Below are 18,717 nucleotides of genomic sequence, written 5' to 3'. Positions count from 1 at the left end.
GGCTTATACACACTAGGCAAGCACTCTGCTCTAGACTCAAAAGTTCTGTGTTTAGTATATAGTCTATATGATAAAACCATTTAAGTAGTTTGACCATTATTTATCTTGGCTACTTTGTATCTTTAAAATGTTTTTAATTTTAATAATTAACAGTAGTTTTTCAGGGCAGAATATATAACATTATAGCATTAAAAATGTATTTGTCCTTGGATACAGAATAAACACATCAGCTACCACCATTTATCTCTGCCTAATTTGCAGAATTCTGTTATTTTTTTACTATGTTAAATTTATAATATTATATCCTTATGTGGGAACTATCTTAATAGGAAATAAGCTCATAACACAGTGTGTTAATAATATTCTTGATTTATTTACTGTTCTTAAAACAAAGCAAGTCTTCTGAAGTTGCATTTAATTATAGCTGATTTATTTAAACTACTAATATGATGGTATTGTGGTTAGTCTAAACTTTAGATCTCAGTGTAATACTGAAATATTATGATATAGGTAGTGAAATACTGGCCAGAGATTTCATCCAGCCATGGCTTCTTGGTTTGGCGTTATCTTTTAAGAAGAGATGATGTTGAACCTGCTCCTTGGACCTCAGAAGGAATAGAACGATCAAGGAGACTGTGTCTGCGACTGCAGGTTAGATCTCTTGGCCTGCACTGTTCATGTGTTATGAGAATGTACAGCCATCTCTGGGCCTTTAACACTGCACACATAGCAATTGTCCGTAGACTGTGAGAGGTAAAGAGTATATAAAGATGCAGAAGGAAACCAGTCAAAAGGTGGCCTCTTGGGTATCACGCTACTATGTGACCAGGCTAGGAAAAAGCTGGACTTGTCAGTGAAAAGCAGAATATATATATTTTTTTGCTTTTTAAGTTTCTTTAATTCTTCTCTCATACATTACATCTCGACCACAGTTTCCCCTCCCTCCATTCCTCCCAGTCCCCCCCCACACACACACATCCCCTCTTCCCCAGATCCACTCCTCCTCCGTTTTTCTAAAAAAAAAAAAAAGAGCAAGCCTCCCAGGGATATCAACCAAACGTGTCATAACAAATTACAATAAGGCTAGGCGGGGCAACTCACTAAGAGGAAAAGGGTCCCAAGAACAGGCAAGAGTCAGAGACACCCCCCCCACTCCCACTCTTAGGAGTCCCACAAGAACATCAAACAACACAATCATAATTTTTATGCAGAGGACCTAGCTCTGACTCATACAGGTTCCCTGACTGTCAGTTCAGACTCTATGGGCCCCTTGAACCCTGTGTAGTTGATTCTGTGGCCCATGTTCTTATGGTGTCCTTGACCCCTCTGGCTCCTACAGTCTTCTGTGGGGTTCCCCTGGCTCAGCCTAGTGTTTGGTTGTAGGTCTCTGCATCTCTCCCTTTAGTTGCTGGATGATGCCTGTCTGATGACAGTTGGGCTAGGCACCAATCCATGAGTATAGCAGAATATCATTAGGAATCATTTCACTGCCTTTTTATTTTTTTGCCAGTTGTGTTTGGCTTCTGCTTCCTGGCTCTCCAGGCAGTGTCATATGTGGGTTCCCTCTTGTAGCATGGGCCTCAAGTTGGACCAGTCATTGGTTGGTCACTCCCATAAGTTCTGTACCACCATTACCCCAGCACATCTTACAGGCAGGACAGATTGTAGGTCAAGGTTTTGTGGCCGTGTTGATGTCGGAGTCCCACTGCTGGGAGCCTTGCCTGGTTATAGAAGGTGGCCAGTTTGGGCTCCATAGCTCCCATTACTAGGAGACTTCACTAGGGTCACTCTCAGATTCTAGGGACTTTTCACTGCACTAGGTTTCTGCATTGCCCACCCCTCTCCATGTTCCCCAGTTCCAGTCATCTCCCTCAGTACTCTCTCCTCCACCCACCCCAGTTCCAGTCATCTCCCTCAGTACTCTCTCCTCCACCCACCCCCACCACCGGAACCTTCCTGTTCCCATCCCTACCTACCCCCAGTTCACCCATAAAAATCTATTTCCCCTTCCTAGGAAGATCCATGCATCTCCCCCCTCCCCTTGAGCCCTCCTTGTTACTTAGACTTTCTGGGTCTATGGATTGTAGTATGATTATCCTTTATTTAATAGCTCATGTCTACTTATGAATACATACCATGTTTGTCTTTCTGGGTCTGTGTTACTTCTTTCAGGATAATTTTTTCTGTTTCCATCCGTTTGCCTGCAAACTTCATGATGCCTTTGTTTTTAACACCTGAGTAATACTTCATTGTTTAAATGTACCACATTTTCTTTATCCATTCTTTGGTTGAGGGACAAAGTTGTTTTCTAGTTTCTGGCTATCATGAATAAAGCTGCTATGAACAAAGTCGAGCAAGTGTTCTTGTAGTGGAGCATCTTTTGGGTATATGCCCAAGAGTGGTATAGCTGGGTCTTGAGGTAGATCGATTGCCAATTTTCTGAGGAACTGCCATATCGATATCCATCGCGGCTATACAAGTTTGCATTCCCACCAGCAATGGAGGAGTGTTCTCCTTCTCACATCCTTGCCAGCATGAGTTGTCACTTGTGGTTTTGATCTTAGCCATTTTGACAGGTGTAAGATGGAATCTCAAAGTAGTTTTGATTTGCATTTCCCTGATGTCTAAGGATGTTGAATGCTTCTTTGTTTCTCAGCCATTTGAGATTCCTCCGTTGAGAATTCTCTGATTAGATCTGTATCCCATTTTTAATTGGACTTTTTGTTAGTTGATATCTAGTTTCTTGAGTTCTTTATGTATTTTGGAGATCAGTCCTCTGTCGGATATGAGGTTGATGAAGATCTTTTCCTATTCTGTAGGCTGCCGCTTTGTCCTATTGACAGTGTCCTTTGCCTAACAGAAGCTTTTCAGTTTCATGAGGTCCCGTTTATTAATTGTTCGTCTTAGTGCCTGTGCTGTCTCAGTGTTCTGTTCAGGAAGTTGTCTCCTGTGCCAGTGTGTTCAAAGCATTTCCCCACTTTAGGGTCAGTGTGTCTGGTTTTATGTTGAGGTCTTTGATCCACTTGGACTTGCATTTTATGCAGGATGATAGATGTGGATCTCTTTGCATTTTTTTTTACATACTGGCATGCGATTAGACCAGCACCATTTGTTGAAGGTGCTTTCTTTATTCCACTGTATATTTCTGGCTTTTTTTTTTTTTTCCAAAAATCAGGTGTCCATAGGTGTTTAGATTTACATCTGGGTCTTTGATTCGATTCCATTGATCAATCTGTCTGGTTTTATGCCAGTGCCATGTGGTTTGTATTACTATAGATCTGCAGTATAGCTTGAAATATGGATGTTCTTTTATTGTACAGGATTGTTTCAGCTAGCCTGGTGTTTTGTTTTTCCATATGAAGTTGAGTATTGTTCTTTCAAGATATGTAAAAAATTGTGTTGGAATTTTAATGGGGATTGTGTTGAATCTGTAGATGAAAAGCAAAGTATTTTTAGTTCTGTTGGCACTTGAAGTATTTTTTGGTAGGGGAAGGTGGAGTTACGTCTCATAGGAATGCTTTGCTTTTTACCCTTCTCACTCTCCTCATTCCTTTTCTCTCTTCCCAGCAAATCTGCTTTCCCACCCTGCTACCACTTGAGTTCTTTGTCTTTTCCCCCTTAGCACATGCTCTGATGTGAACCCATAAAAGGTGGATGTGGATGTGGATGATGTCGCTGCATACCCCTAAACCACCTGTGTGTGCTGGACTTTGTTCCTGACTCTATCTTCAGGGTGTGGTTTAAATCATCTCTCATTGTCCCCGTCTCTGTTCTTCTCATGAAGCCAGCCAGCATTGTTCTTTCCCTTGGCTCTGCCCACACTGCATGTGTGAGCAGTGTCTGAGCACCCATGCAGGTGAATGTGTGTCTTTGAGTGCAAGTCTGTTTCTGCTTTTCTTGTCTTTTTAAACTCCTGGAAATGATTCCTTAGATGAGACCCATCAGCTATTACAATAACTAAAATAATTCATTCTATGAATTTTTTTTTTAATTTGCCAAGTCTATTTTGGAAGGTTTTTTTAGATCCCAGTGTTGGTCAAATTGATTAGAGGAGCCTGAGTAGAATTATGAAAATATATCTACTATGATGGGTTAATAATAATGTATTGAGACCAGAAACACATTGAGCTTTTAACATGGGCATTATCACAAAGTCGTACCTTCCTTCAAAAATAGGTGAAGAGGTAGAATGTATTCCTATAAATCTAATCTTTAGGTCATAGAAAGTTAATTTAGTTACATTTGATTTTCTGAAATCTCTTTCCATTCCATTGTTTTGGGAAATGAGAATCTGGCACTCAGTTTTTTTTTTTTGTTTTTCGAGACAGGGTTTCTCTGTGTAGCTTTGCGCCTCTCCTGGAACTCACTTGGTAGCCCAGGCTGGCCTTGAACTCACAGAGATCCGCCTGGCTCTGCCTCCCGAGTGCTGGGATTAAAGGTGTGCGCCACCACCGCCCGGCCAGTTTTTTATTTGAGATTAAAGTCACAGTTTTCATCTTGACTATTTGAATATTATTTTCTGTGCTCCATGTTTGATCCCCACTTCATATCTAATTTTTCTTTTTTAAAAAATTTTCAAGTCACCAACAAAGCCTGTGAAGATTTTCTTCTCTTAGACCCAAAGATAAGATCATCAAATTAAAAAGCATTGTAACAATGCAAGCTGCAAGGCTTTAAGCAGAATTTGAGATTTCAGTTGTCTTTTGCCCTTTGAATTCTTTAAGTGTATATTTGCTTTATGTAAATTAAGTATGGAGAATGTATAGACAATTGCCCCTTCTCCTCTAAAGCTTTCCATCAGGAAATTTGAATCAGCATTGTTTTTTTACATCCCTCGTCAGTATCCAGCAGGTTACCCGTCAGATAAGGAGGGAAAGAAGACAAAGGGACAGTCAAAGAAGCAGACTAATGAAGCCACCAAGAGGCCAGCTTCCGATGGTAAGTAGCAGTGTAGAGCATGCATGTTAATAACGCATTTTCATAAAGAGACAGAGAGAGAGGGTAAATTGAGGGTTCGCAAACAACTATAAAAAAAGGATTTTGTGGGAGTTTTATTTGTTTGTTTTTGTTGTTTTCTGAGGGGATTGGTCTCTTGAATAGCGTCATAACCATATCAGCAACAGGTAATTATCCTAGACTCAAGAGGATACTGCTCCATGTGCTCATGTTCCTTCTAAACATCACTGGTATCAGTGAACCTTTGTTACACTTTCTAAGCAGAACTATGAAAGTCTACTGACATATTTTATAAATAAACCTAGATGAGTGTCCAGGTGCCTCCAAAGTGTTGAAGACATCAGATTCAACAGAAGCAGTAGAGGCATTCCAACTCAGCCCTCAGCAGCAACGCCTAATCAGAGAAGACTGTCAGAACCAGAAGCTATGGGATGAAGTGCTGGCATCTCTTGTAGAAGGACCGGTATAAAGTTTTTCTTAAGTAATAATGTTCTGATATTAAAATGGAAATAATGATTTTCTCAAGTCAGTTCAAACTGTATCTGATGTAGTTTTCTAATCCATTTCCTCCACCTTTCAGAACTAACAGGAGTCAATAAATTTACACACCTGTAAATTTATTTTAAGCTTCTGAGATGTTAGTTTTTAATCTTGAACTAGTTAACTTAATTGAGGCACTTTTTTGGGGATGAATTTTCAGTTGTAAAAATCAACTGAATCTAAAATTCAGCAGAAAGATTTTTGCTATAGTTCAGAGATATCTAATAGTATAAATCTTAAATAGTTTGTATGATTTTCAAAACTTGTATGTTCAGCTTTGAAGTAAACTAGTCGATCTATTTAATTATTTTTCATTCATGATTGGACAGGTGGCTCCGTGGTTAAGAGCTTGTAGTACTCTTGAAGAACACCCAAGTTCAGTTCCTAGCACCAAGGTTGAGCAGCTCACAACCACCTGTAATTCCATCTCTAGGGGGACCATTGCCCTCTTCTGGACCCCTTTGGGCACCTGCCCTCACATATGCACAGATACCCCACCTCACATACACATACAAATATACACATAATTTTAAAGATTTTTAAAGATTTTTTTTTCTTCTTGATTTTGTAATCATTAAATTTTAAAGTAAAGCTTGCCTGGTGATACATGCCTTTAATCCCAGCACTCAGGAGGTCAGCCTGGTCTACAAAATATTGAGTTTCAGGACAGCCAGGACTACATAGAAGAGACCCTGTTTCAGAGGGGTTTGGGGAGAGGAGAGCTAATAAGGTTAATGTGTGGATTTCATGTTAAGCTGAGCTCACCGAATGCAAAAGCTTCAGATGGGAGCTATCTGCTCCTTTGGTTGATTGTATCTCCTGTTTGTTTGTTAATTTGTTCTCTCGTGTATGATGCAGTTTTATGTCTTTCCTTTGAAAGTAGGACGGTGGTAGCGGTGAGTGAGCTCTAGGTAAATTATATTTTGCCATCTCTTTCTGATTGTTCCTTTCACTCTTGCCTTTATTTCCCTTTTTTTTTTACAACAGCTAAAGTCTCATGTGTCTGAAGGGAGTAAAGTAAGGGGTATCTGCCCCTCATCTAGCCTGGAGGGCCTCCTGGGATTGGTTTGCCTTTTTGGTTGAGAGATAGTTAACATTATTGCATTAAGCTTATTAGAATAGGTTATCAAGTATTGATTGGCTTTATGTCAGAAATCGCCATTGCCTTTGCCTGTAAATGTGATTGATGTCTTGGGTGAGCCTTGATAAGATGAGGCTTAGATTTTTTTTTTAATAGCCTGAATATAGTGATTTTGTTCTGTGAAGGGTATTGTTTTTTTAGGCAGGGGACCCAGATATGAAGAGAGTGTGAGGTTGGACGCATTTCCCTTGGGCCACACTTAAATACTTCATTTGTTATTCATGACTTAGACTAACAGATTTGTTGGGGAAGATACGCCTGGCTAGTGGTAGATAACATCAGTGAGCTCTCCAGATAAGGATAGGCATAGGACAAAGTAGCAGATATTATTGCTCTCGGAAAAGCCACCTGTAGCTCGAATTCTTGTTGGTCTTAATAATAAAAACCCAGAGTCAGATGTCACTGTAAATGCTGAAAGATCAGAGAAGTAAAGGAGCAAGCCACAGCCACCTCTTACCTCCATGACTTCTCAGACCAAAAATAACTGAGCTCCTGTCTCCTCCCGCCTCATATTCCTCTCTCTGCCTAGCCATTTCACTTCCTGTCTCCACCTCCCTAGTACTGGGATTAAAGGCATGTGCCTCCCCATTACTGGGATCAAAGGCATGAGATCCCAAATGCTGGGATCAAAGGCAGGAACCTCCACCACTTTGCTCTGTTTCTCTTTTAGACTGGATCAATCTTGTGTAGCCCAGGTTGACCTTGAAATCTGGATCTTTGTTAGAGCACAAACAAAATATCACCACAGCCACCTGAGTGAACATGAATGTGTGGGCATCGATGTCTTGTTCTTAACAACATCTGACATGTCTGCATCCAACTGTTATGACCTGACAGCTGGTGATTACTGTGAACATGTAGTGGCATATTCTTTTAATGTATCACATTAATGGTTTCTTTGTAATTCACTTGACTTTCATAGTCTTATGTTAAAATACCATTTGGTGTCAAGACATCTTTTAAAGTGTAGCATTTGTTGATGTTTTAATTTGAAGAGCTTATAAATTCTATTTTCTATTAGTAAAAAGGAGAAATCTTAAAGATTATTATTACTATAAAAACCAAATGGATGATCACCTTTATGACTGTTTAAAAACCACCCTTTTCGAATTTAAAAGATACAAACAAGCCAAGCATGGTGGTACATGTGTTTTTAATCCCAGCACACAGAAGCAGAGGCAGAGGCAGAGGCAGGCTGATCTCTGAGTTCCAGGCCAGCCTGCACTAAATAGTGAGACCTTTTCTCTAAAAGAAAGGAAGGAAGGACACACACAGCTAGGTAAATAGGAACTAATGATGGCTCTTGAAGATGCAGGGCATCATTTGATTATGTTCACACTTGTACTTCACTTTAAATAAATACTATCCCCTAGAAAATACGGGATTTGGAAGTTGAGGCAAAATAGTGCAGAGCATCTTAGGAAGATAATAGGTTTCTTGTAACACTGGACACTAGAGGTATTGCCTAGTGCTGTTTTAGTTTAAAAAATAAAAAAACAAAACAAAACATTGTAGCTTATTACAGGGAAGACTGACCAGCTAATCTATTTCATTTGCTGAAATCTGCAGTGGAGCTTACAGAACCAAAGGACACAGCACTGATTGGCCTTCTGATGAGTTCCCTGTTTGCAGTTGTACTTACAGTGCTGGGCAAGTGGTATACCACTGAACTAGCCTTCCTTGGGGACGTGGGGTGTGTGTGTATGTGTGTCTGTCTGTCTTGGTGTACCTCTGGAGGTCAGAGTATATAACTCATAGAAGTTGGTTCTCACCTTACACCATGTGGTTCTCAGTGGTGAGTCTCAAGTTGTTGCTCGACATGAAGCTCCTTTTCACTGAGCCATGTGGCTGTTTCAGACTCTTCCATCCCTACTCCTTTAAGGGAAAAATAACTGCACATGGTAGCACATTCCTGTTACCCCAGCACTCAAGAGGCAGAAGCTGCAAGTGTGCAGAAAGACTAGTTTGCGGTCTGCTCTGTGTTAGGAAAGACCTCTCTTGGTTAAGCACAACACCCAAAATAAAAGAGGAGCAAACAAAATAAAGTAGTTACTACCACTAGACTGGCAAGTTTTGAGGGACATCGATGAAGTTTCCTTAGTTTCTTTCATTTAAGTTAGTTTACCTTAGGAAGTCACTACTTGATTTTCTTAGTAGGAAGCATATTGAATGTGACAAAGATTTCCTGTCATCATTTAGAATTCATTAGTATGTTTGAGCTATTAATCTTTTCTTCTTTTTCCTATTGGGCACCACTGTAGAATTTTCTGAAAAAACTGGAACAATCTTTTATGTGTGTGTGCTGCCAGGAACTGGTGTATCAGCCTGTCACGACCGAGTGTTTTCACAACGTCTGTAAGGTACGTACAGTGCCACTTTTCCCTGTCAGTCTGCCAGCACAGTGGGTGCCACCTGTTTTAGCATATGAACAACCATTTTCCCATGAAGGATAGTTATGAGCCCTTTATTAGCTAGAAAACTTTATTTACATCTTGATGGTATGTGAAATTTAAAATTCATAATAACAGTAATTTTCATGCATATAGTTAGAGTATTCTCCTGTACTTGGGACTGAGGAAGGGTTAAAGTGAAGGATAAGACACCATAGTGCCACCATTCTTTTCTCTGTAATAGTGAGTATGTGTTTTACACACTGTACTGCAGACTAAAAGAGTTACATATATTTAATAAAAAGTCCTTTCTGGCAGGATGCTCAGGTGAATTGACTGAGCTGTCAATGTACTTGAAGAGGAAAATCAAGCTTTAGCCAAGGCAGGATTAGAAGCTTTCTGTACCAAGTATGATTTTTGTGTGCTGATCTAACTTCAGAATTTTAGCTTCCTGTGTGAAATGGAAATATTGTCTACATATGTATTCATGCCTAACCATATGTCAGCAAGCTCTGGATTTAGTAGAACTAAGCATACTTCAGAGGACCTATTATGTTTAATGATTTGATAATGGATTTTAATTCTGAGGAGCATAACCTGAATTTTTTCAGGGTTCTTTCAGGATTAAGTCCAGCCTTAAAGGTTAAGGTAGTGGGAACCATGCCTACTCTTTAACACTTACTTCACTAGGTGAGGAAATGGAAGTGTAAGCTCCTTGAGTCATTTACCTGACGTCTCACAGTATGTCTTAGTAAAGCTATGACTGTAGATGGTACAATGCAGATTCGGGCCTTCAGAACTGGTCATCCTACACCTCTTGTAATGAGCACTAAGTGTCTAGTTTTTATTAAGAACCTAACTGGTGAGTGTTTGTCCATATAATTGTAGCTGTTTTCTCCCTCTTTCCTTGTTTTCCCATGTCCCCCTCCCTCTCCCTCCCCTCATGTGTATTTTCTTTTGTTTTTACCTTAGGATTGCTTACAGCGCTCCTTTAAGGCCCAGGTTTTTTCCTGCCCTGCTTGCCGGCATGATCTCGGCCAGAATTACATCATGATTCCAAATGAGACGCTACAGACTCTACTTGACCTTTTCTTCCCTGGCTACAGCAAAGGGCGGTGATCTGTGTGCTTCTGTGTTGTTCCTGGTGGCTTTTGGACAGTATCAGTCTAAAATGAGTGGGGAGGGTTAAAGCAATGCTGGACCACGTCTCTCATCTGGAAGCAGCTGCTCCTCTTTGCCACAGCCATCTTCTGTGTGTATAGTAAGAGGCCCATTCTCAACTGTCTTTTAGATTTCAAAAGGTAGTTCTTCTCAGTAACAACTCATCTTAATGAATGAAGAGTCAAAGCCTCCACTGTAGTTGATGCCCAGTTTATGATTTATTTTGCAACTACCTCAGGACAGAAAGATTTATGGGGATTTTGAAAATCATTGACTAATAGTTAAATGAGATTTTAGCTACACACTGCCTCCCAAATATTAGTTGTGCCTGTTTCTTGTAATTTGCTTTTCTAGGAAAGAAGACAGATGAGATTGTTGGAATGAACGCAGCTTCTGTGATATGCATAATACTTTTTTAATGTGTCTATTTCCATCACAGTGTGTGTTTTACAAGAACAGGTTCACTTTTTAACTCATTTGTGATCTCCATTGTGGTTTTTTTCTGGTGTTTTATGCAAATTGACTACTAATGACTAATGAGAACAATATGAATGCATTGTTGCTGCATTAGTGTAATGTGGTGTGGGTTTGCAATGACAGAGGTTACTGAAGCTCTAGTTGTAAATGTTTATGAAAAGCCACTTCTGTCGTAGTCTGGCCGCTTTTAGTCATTCTTACTAGTTGTTTCCATCTGCAGATTATGAGGGCTGTGCTGACTTTGGAGAAGATTGAAATTGCTTCACATTGTGATCCTAAATTTTATATTCACTATATTCCTTAAGAGTATTCCTTAATAAATATTTTATGATCAGACAATGGCACATTTAGCTTTACTTGTTTACATTCTTCTGGCTTGTTCTATGGCTTTCATTGTATCTTATTGAAATATTTTACTCTGATTTTGGTATGAAAGCTAGAATGAAGTCTGACACAGTAAAGACACATTTCACCTTTGGCTTAATTGTAAATGGGGATATTTTTCAAAAGAACATGCTGATTGTTCTATGATATGCAACTACTTTTTGAAGATTTTCATTAATTTTTATTTATGGGTATATATGTGTTCTTGCATGTCTGTATATTTACTTTGTGCATGCATGCAGGTGCCCACAGAGACCACAAAAGGGCATCAAATCCCCTGGAACTGGAGTAACAAGTGGTTAGGAGCCACCCAATGTGGATGCTGGGACATGAACAGCATGTGCTCTTCCTTGCTGGGCCGTTGCTCCATCCTTTGGTGTATGCAGCTTTTGTCTTCAGTTTTTTTCTTAGTATTTTGAGTGCTACTTCATATTTCAGAAGTGAGACTATTTCAGAAAGTGGGTCAAATATACACAGATGTATACACACATCTATTGTCAACAATTTATTAAATATTTATTATTGAATATTGTTATTTAATATTCAGTATGAATGTTGAAAGTTGTATTATTCACTTGGGTTTTTTTTTTTTTGAGACAAGGTCTCCCTATGTATCCCTGGCCAACCTGGAACTCACTAAGTAGATCAGGCTAACCTGGAACTCACAGACATCTGCCTGCCTCTGCCTCCTGCATGCTGGGACTTACATATTTTTGTGGGTATTAACATAATCCTTCCAACCATTAAGAGGCAGGTATTATTAAGCCCACCCTTGCTTGTGCAGTAGACTGGGGTAACTGCAGTCCTAACCTGTACTTTCATCCTGTGTAGGCTCTCACGTCAGGATAAATGGAAAACTAACTTTTGTTTTTTGCTTTACTACATTCAATTCAAAGTAAGGTTCTGGGGAACACAGTGTCATCATTAGCTGTTAAATTTGCCAGTAGAAAGGAATGATTATTGCATACCCAATCAAGATGCCCCACTTGCATGTTGGGGGGTGCATTTTCTCAAGTGAGGTTTCCTCTTCCAAAATGACACTAGCTTGTTGTCCTTTCTATTGGCAAATTGAATAGCTTGTTCGTCTGTCTCTTATGGAGAGTATTTTCTCACTGTCTTTTGAAATAGCCTCTTTTAATCAATTAAAGCATCTAGATTTTTCTGTCTGGGGAAGCTTTAATATTCCTCTTAGTTTCTGTGTTGAGAAGCATGTCGACTCTACCATTACCCCCATCCTTTATGCCAGACTTACAAAGAATGCTTGCATCTGGGCCTGTGGTTGCTCAGAAAGCTGGCATCAGTGTAGGGTAAAACGCTCAGCTGCAGCACCACGGGAGAAGTCTGCCTTTTTCTAAGGATGACTGACCACTTCTGGGCCTCTGCATTTCACCCTGTTCTCTAGGAGTTCATGAATTCAGTTGTCACATAAAAGCATCACCAAGTTTTTTGTTTTTCCCAATGATCTTTCAAAGCACCTTTTATAGAAAATGAAAACTGTCATACTCAGATGTACACACATGCTTTTACTAGTGCAATGAAAGTTCAGTGCACAAGACTGAAGCCGCATTCAAGTTTCTCTTATGTCTGCTGTGAAAGCATGTGGCCTGTTAATTGCACCCAGTTGATTCCTTTCATGCAGTTCCATTAAAAAGCTCTTTAAATTTGAAGATTGTTTGCTTCCATGGAAAGACACCCCATACCATCCAGGGGTTTTGATGGATCCCCTTTCCGCTCCACTCTCTCCCTTGTCTGCTCAGAACTCTCCTGTTCCTGCCATTGTTTCTCTGTACTTGGTCCAGTGTTTTCTCCTATATGGGCCCACAGCGCAGCTTCCCTACTCTTAGAAAGGGTCCTGGATTAACACACTCCAGTACTTCCAAGCCCAGCCTCTTTGATAGACCTGAGTAGGGGTGCCCATCAGTGCTCTCATACCATTGAGTTCTATTTATTTTGTTTACTAGAATGAAGCTCTAGATTTTCCACAAAGGGCAAATGGTCAGATGAGTCAGACATGGACCGAGGTGCTTGTGATAACACTGCTCTCTATTGAATAAGGACCTGTGGGGCTGAGGCAGTGGCTCAATTGGTAAAGTTCCTGACAAGCAGGCATGAGGACCTGAGTCCTCTAGAACCAATATAAAAGGCCACAATGGCAGCATGCACCTGTGACCTGGGGAGAGGAGGAAACAGGTGGCTGGCTGGCTAGCCAAACTGAATTGCTGAACTTTAAGATTAGTGAGAAACCCTTCCAAAAAATAAAAGCTGGAAAACCATAAAGGAAAGATCCATGACATCTGCCATTGTCCTCTGCACATGCACATACCTGCACTCATATCTACAAGTACAAACAGTAAACGTGATGCAAGAAGCTATGAAAACAGGTCTTTAAGTTATGTGACAGGTTGAATGTACACCAAGGGGCATATAAGGTGGCATTTTATTGGTGGGATATTATTAGTTAATGTAATTTGTTATCAATTTCATCTGGATCTTTGCTACCCAGACATAACAGATTAACCTGGGCAGTTTGTATGGATTAAACTCACTACAGGAATCATAAATTATATGTGGAGCTAGGCAAGCAAGGTAACTGTTGACACTGTATGGTCAGTGTCACAAAATGTGTGTGTGTGTACATATGTGTCTCTGTGTGTAATGTCTGTGTTGTATGTGTCTGTGATTCCTTGATGTGAACCTCAGAAAGTAAGAAAGTAAGGAAATGAAATTCTTAATACACAGATTGCTCTTTAAATAGGCTTCAGCTTTCAGAGCAGTTTCGGGTTTGCAGAACTGAGCAGAAAGTACTCGATGAGCTCTGCAGCTGGCTCCCTGCCATGCCCTCCAGTCCCTCTGCTTTTAATACTTTGTTAGTGGTATGTTGATTCCAATGGATGAACGAATATCGGTTCATTCCTAAAATCCATAACAATAAGGCTTATCCACTTCAGATTCTGTTCAAGAAGAATTATAAGCTCTCTCTAATGTTCATTCCAATTTGCTTACTTATGTTTGCATGTTTTGCTTTGTGGTGCTAGAGATTGGAACCAGAGTCTCATATGTGCCAGTAAAGGCTCTGACACTGAGCTACATGCCCAGCCCAACATCTCACAATTTAGAAGTTAATTTTTAACAGAGAAGCAAGGCATCTTCTTTGATGGGGAATAAATTGAAATGTTTAATGGATTTGTACAAATATTCCCCTTGGCAACAGTGATGTAGAGGAAAGGGTTGGGCTACCAGGTTGCCTATCAAAGTCACCCACTATCATTTAAAAAACACTGCTTTTATGGAAAACCTTTGCCAGTTCTTGGCACCAGATTATGCCTCCTGCCACATTTTCTGAGCATACCTTTGTTTGAGTCATTAGAGAGGAGAAATCTAATTCTAAAATAGCAGAGATTTCTTGCCCTCCCTGAGAAGTGGGAGAGGCTTCAGGGGACATGCTTCTAAAGATGCATGAGGCAACAGCTGGGAGACACTTGAATAGGGGCTAGAGTGTATCAGGGTCCTCAGGAGGAACAGAACAGACAGAATTATGAAAAGGGATTCATTAAATCAGCTTACACAGGAGAGGCTGGGTAGTCTCAACAATGACTACACTGGAGAGGCCAAGAATCTGTAGCTACTCAATGCAGTCTGCTGCTGAAGGCCTGTAGGATTCCTGGAGAACCACTGGTCTTTAGTCTGTTTTGTGGAAGGCTGAAAGAAATACTGGATGGCTGCAGCCAAAGCCACAGAGTAGATGCAATCACAGGCAAGGAACATACATGGGCAGGCAGAGTGGTACTGCTTCACATCTGGGTTGCTGATCAAAGGTGTTGTGCTGTGGATTAATCCTCTTGTACACTGTAAGGATTTGTCACAGGAATTGGTTTAATAAAACACTGATTGACCAGTAGCCAGGCAGAAAGTATAGGCAGGGTGACCAAACTAAGAATGCTGGGAAGAGCTGAGTCAGAAGTCACCTGCCAGATGCAGAGGAAGCAAGATGAGAATTCTGAGAAAGGTACCAAGCCACATGGCTAAATATAGATAAGAATTATGGGTTAATTTAAGTGTAAGAGCTAGTTAGCAATAAGCCTGAGCTACTGGCCAAGCATTTAAAATTAATAAGCCTCTGTGTGGTAATTTGGAAAGTAGCTGCTGGGTATTTGGGAGTTGCTGGTGGGACAGAAACTTCTGTCTTTAGTGTTGCTCGTACTTCTTTCTGAAAATACCCTCAAAGACCTGCCCAGGGACAGTGTCTTAATTTCTAGATCCAGTCAAGATTAACCATCACAAAGAGTAATAAAGGTGACATGAAGCAGTTAGTGAAGTCAGAAACCACATGATTAACAAGGAAGGGGCATCAGCAAGGAAGTCACATGATCATAAATCTTAGGGCACCCTACACTTAGCTAGCATTGAACAATTGGTCCTTTAGTCCCTTGGGGTTTCTTTGATGATCCTGGGGCCCTTGTCACCAACCCTGCTCTCACATCACTGCCTTCTGGATTTAGTTTTTAAAGTCAGGGCTTTGGGACATTCATTCTTGTCTCCAGCATCCTTAGTCATGTCCCCAGATTTGGGCTCATGCATAGTGCCCTTCCAATTGTATTACTTGGTTGGAGATAGTGAACCAGGTGGTGGTGTTTCCCTGACTTGGTTCAGGCAGGATTGAGCCTAGCAGATAGATCAAAGTGCACAGTGAGTGTCAATACCTTATTTGGAAGCAGCTATGGAAGCCTCTGGATCTCTTAAAGCAGTATAATTCACCTTAAAGGGCTGAGAATGTTACTCAGAAGTAGAGGGCTTGTCTAAGGCAAGGAAGGCCTTCAGCTAGATCCCCAGGATTTTCCTGGCCCACTCCACCCTACACCACAAATTGGCATAAGATTGACAAAAATCCAACCTCTGAAGACCCATCCATTGAAGACCTATGTTCTAGAAAGATCTCTATAAGCAAAGAAAGATGAAATGCAGTCTTACCCAGAAGAGGGGCATGGTATATCCAATGGCAAAATACATATTTTCTTGGCCACATATAGAATTTAAAGTGTTCCTTTCTGGGTGCAAATTCACTCGAGATAAGTAGTTTGGAAACTAAAACATCAGCTCTTCGGGTGGTCTGGAGAGCATTGGGCTAAACACTGAATCAGATATGCTTCCAAGCATATGGAGTACATTGTTTCCATTAAGAGCCAGGGCCCTCTTGGGTCCTTGTGTCCTTTAAGATGAGGACCATGAGACAGAGGGATGGCCAGTTCATAGGACACAGGCACAGGCCTTTCACAGACACCTGTCTAAAACTGCTCAAAGACACTTCTACACAGCTTTCTACTTTTATTGTACAGCTAAGAATAGCTGGAGGACTAAACTTTAGGATATGTGTTTTACCAGAATAAACAAAAACTTTTTAATTAGGGGCACATTCTACATGAAGCCTGAGGCTGTCTTTAAGATTTGGTGTTTTTGCACATAACTTAAAAGAGCTGTTCACAGAAGCCATTGCAAGTACTGGTTTCCATGCAATGACTCAGGGTCATTCCTTTATTCACAAGATATTAGTTCTAATTGAACACAACATAGGAAGCCCTCAGTGCTAAGAATCCAGTGATGACTGCTGTTCTCAGGGTACTTAGTCTATAAGGCAGAAAGACAAAGAACTGAATAATTAACAAAAATAGTTTTTTAAAAAGAGGGAACAAACTGCGGAGATAGAAAATGAAAAGTTGCCTGTTTCTCAGGGATTTGAGGAAAACCTTCACAAGGTACTGAGGGAACAGGAACCAAGCCAAGTGTGGGGGCTGGAACTTGAGGGGCCAGTGCTCTAGGTGGAAAATCCCCTGCAGGCCAAGACCCAGAGGTGGGAGAGGACCAGCAAAGCATGAGGTAAGCACAAGAGGCATGATACTGCAGGACAAGTGGTTACCTGTGTTACGTTCTGAAAACAAGTAATAGACGGCCAGCTGGAGAAACGGCCTTAGCAACCAACCGCAAGCACTTTAGCGAAATAGAATACTGCTTTTGGCTCCATCTAATTTTCACATGCTGGTACTTCCGGAGAAAGGACCATTGTGCTTGGATGCTCCCCTATGCTCAGAAAATGGTTTCCTCCTTGGGAAAGGCAGTCTTCAGGTTTGCTCGTTGCCATGGCAGTGTGGACTCCTGCTTGGCTGACAGGCACCAGAACTAGGTTCAAATGCTGGCTTTCCCTCTTACACCAGGTGTGACCTCCGGCATCTCGGCATATTTTGTGAGGACCAAATGTGACATTCAGGTACTTAGTACCTGAGAAATGCTCAATAGCTCTTATTTATTAATGGAGGGGGGGGGAAGGGAACCAGGGACTCCATTGCTTTGGTCCTGTTTTAGTTAGGCTAAAACAAGTTGTTCTATACGCTTTTTTGGTTGTGAGCCTAGCCTTTAACGGCTGAGCCATCTCTCCAGCCCTTGTACGCTTTTTTATGTGGGAGATTATGTGGACTCTTGCACAGAATTCACAAGAGCACACAAACCTGCTCAGATCACTAGCTAGCATGAAGCTTAGTGGTTGAGTAATTGTTGAGGTGAGCTACCTACAAGGAGGCAGAGAGCATCACAGCAACACAGTAGCTGTCAGGTAAGAGCATCACAAATGATTGCTGTTTAGAGGGCAACTTATTTGTGGCAGGTAGGCTCGCTGCCCACTGCAAACTCATCCTTTCCCTTTTCTTGATAAACATTTTATCTCAGGCAGCAGCATGCCCAAATAGAACTCTCCATATTCCCTTGTAGCAAGGAGTGAGGTTCTTGTTAAAATGTAAGCAGAAGTTACTCGGTGGAACTGTTTGGAAAGATGGAATATGCCTTTTGCTTTTTGTTTTTCTCTTCGTCTGGCTGGCATATGTGATACCTGGATATAGAGCAGCCATCTTAAGGTCATAAGGTATGGACTATATGCAAAAGATGCAGGAGAACATGATTAAAGCGTTGGTGCATCCAGAATAGCTTGGTCCTAGCAACCTGATTGAGGTGACAAAGGAATGGACAGACATACAGACAGACATGCTGAGCTCGGGGCCGTGCTTGTTCTGATGAAGTGGCACCAACTACATAACAACCTGGAACTTCAAGTTTATTTACTATGCACAGCATGAGGAGTTAGTTGTTTAAACAGGAGATCTGTATAGTTAACAGTCTCAGATTACAGTCACCCAGGAAGAGGAAGCTGTGATCTCTAGTTTCTGCACACACTACCAACATGTGCACAAGGACAAGGAACTCTGCTAATTTCCTGAGCTTTGTTGGCATGGATAAGGCTTTGTCAGTTCCCGTCAGTCTGAGGCAAGGGTCCTTGTCAATAACACACATTCACTTAGGATTTCATCCATTCCTTCTATGTTCAATCAAGGCTTCCTCCACAAAGGACCACCAGTCCTTGGTTTATCGTCTCTGGACTTACTACCAAATGAGTCAAAGAAACAGCTACTTGAACTTACTCTACAAGTTGAGGTTAAGTTACAAATGGCCCATAATGAAAAGGGCCAGCATGGCCTTCTCTAGTAAGCAGGCATCCAAACTGTCTTCAGCCAGTCAAAAGCAAGGGTAACAATGTAAATGTAGCTGTTGGATTGGGTGCTCTCACTACCCTTCAGTTTCCTCTGAGTCTGGGGCATCATGGGTATGAAAATAAAATGGGAAGGCATA

At 41.0% G+C, this 18,717-nt stretch overlaps 1 protein-coding gene across 1 annotated transcript in view; it reads left to right on the top strand.

Moving 5' to 3' along the window:
- Uhrf2 (ubiquitin like with PHD and ring finger domains 2) overlaps positions 1-11,009 on the top strand; it is an 86,519-nt gene extending 75,510 nt beyond the window's left edge. Inside the window, exons 12-16 of the mRNA XM_052763353.1 lie at positions 511-651; positions 4,842-4,938; positions 5,262-5,419; positions 8,899-8,997; positions 10,000-11,009. Coding sequence (XP_052619313.1) covers positions 511-651; positions 4,842-4,938; positions 5,262-5,419; positions 8,899-8,997; positions 10,000-10,146 — 642 coding nt within the window. The 3' untranslated portion in view covers positions 10,147-11,009. The remainder of the gene's footprint in view (positions 1-510; positions 652-4,841; positions 4,939-5,261; positions 5,420-8,898; positions 8,998-9,999) is intronic.
- Positions 11,010-18,717: the final 7,708 nt, after the last annotated feature.

This window comes from Peromyscus californicus, unplaced genomic scaffold (genome assembly GCF_007827085.1).
Source record: "Peromyscus californicus insignis strain IS unplaced genomic scaffold, ASM782708v3 Scaffold_4__1_contigs__length_199733344, whole genome shotgun sequence".
In the NCBI taxonomy this organism is placed as follows: domain Eukaryota; kingdom Metazoa; phylum Chordata; class Mammalia; order Rodentia; family Cricetidae; genus Peromyscus; species Peromyscus californicus.
This window is presented reverse-complemented; position numbering and strand designations above follow the sequence as displayed.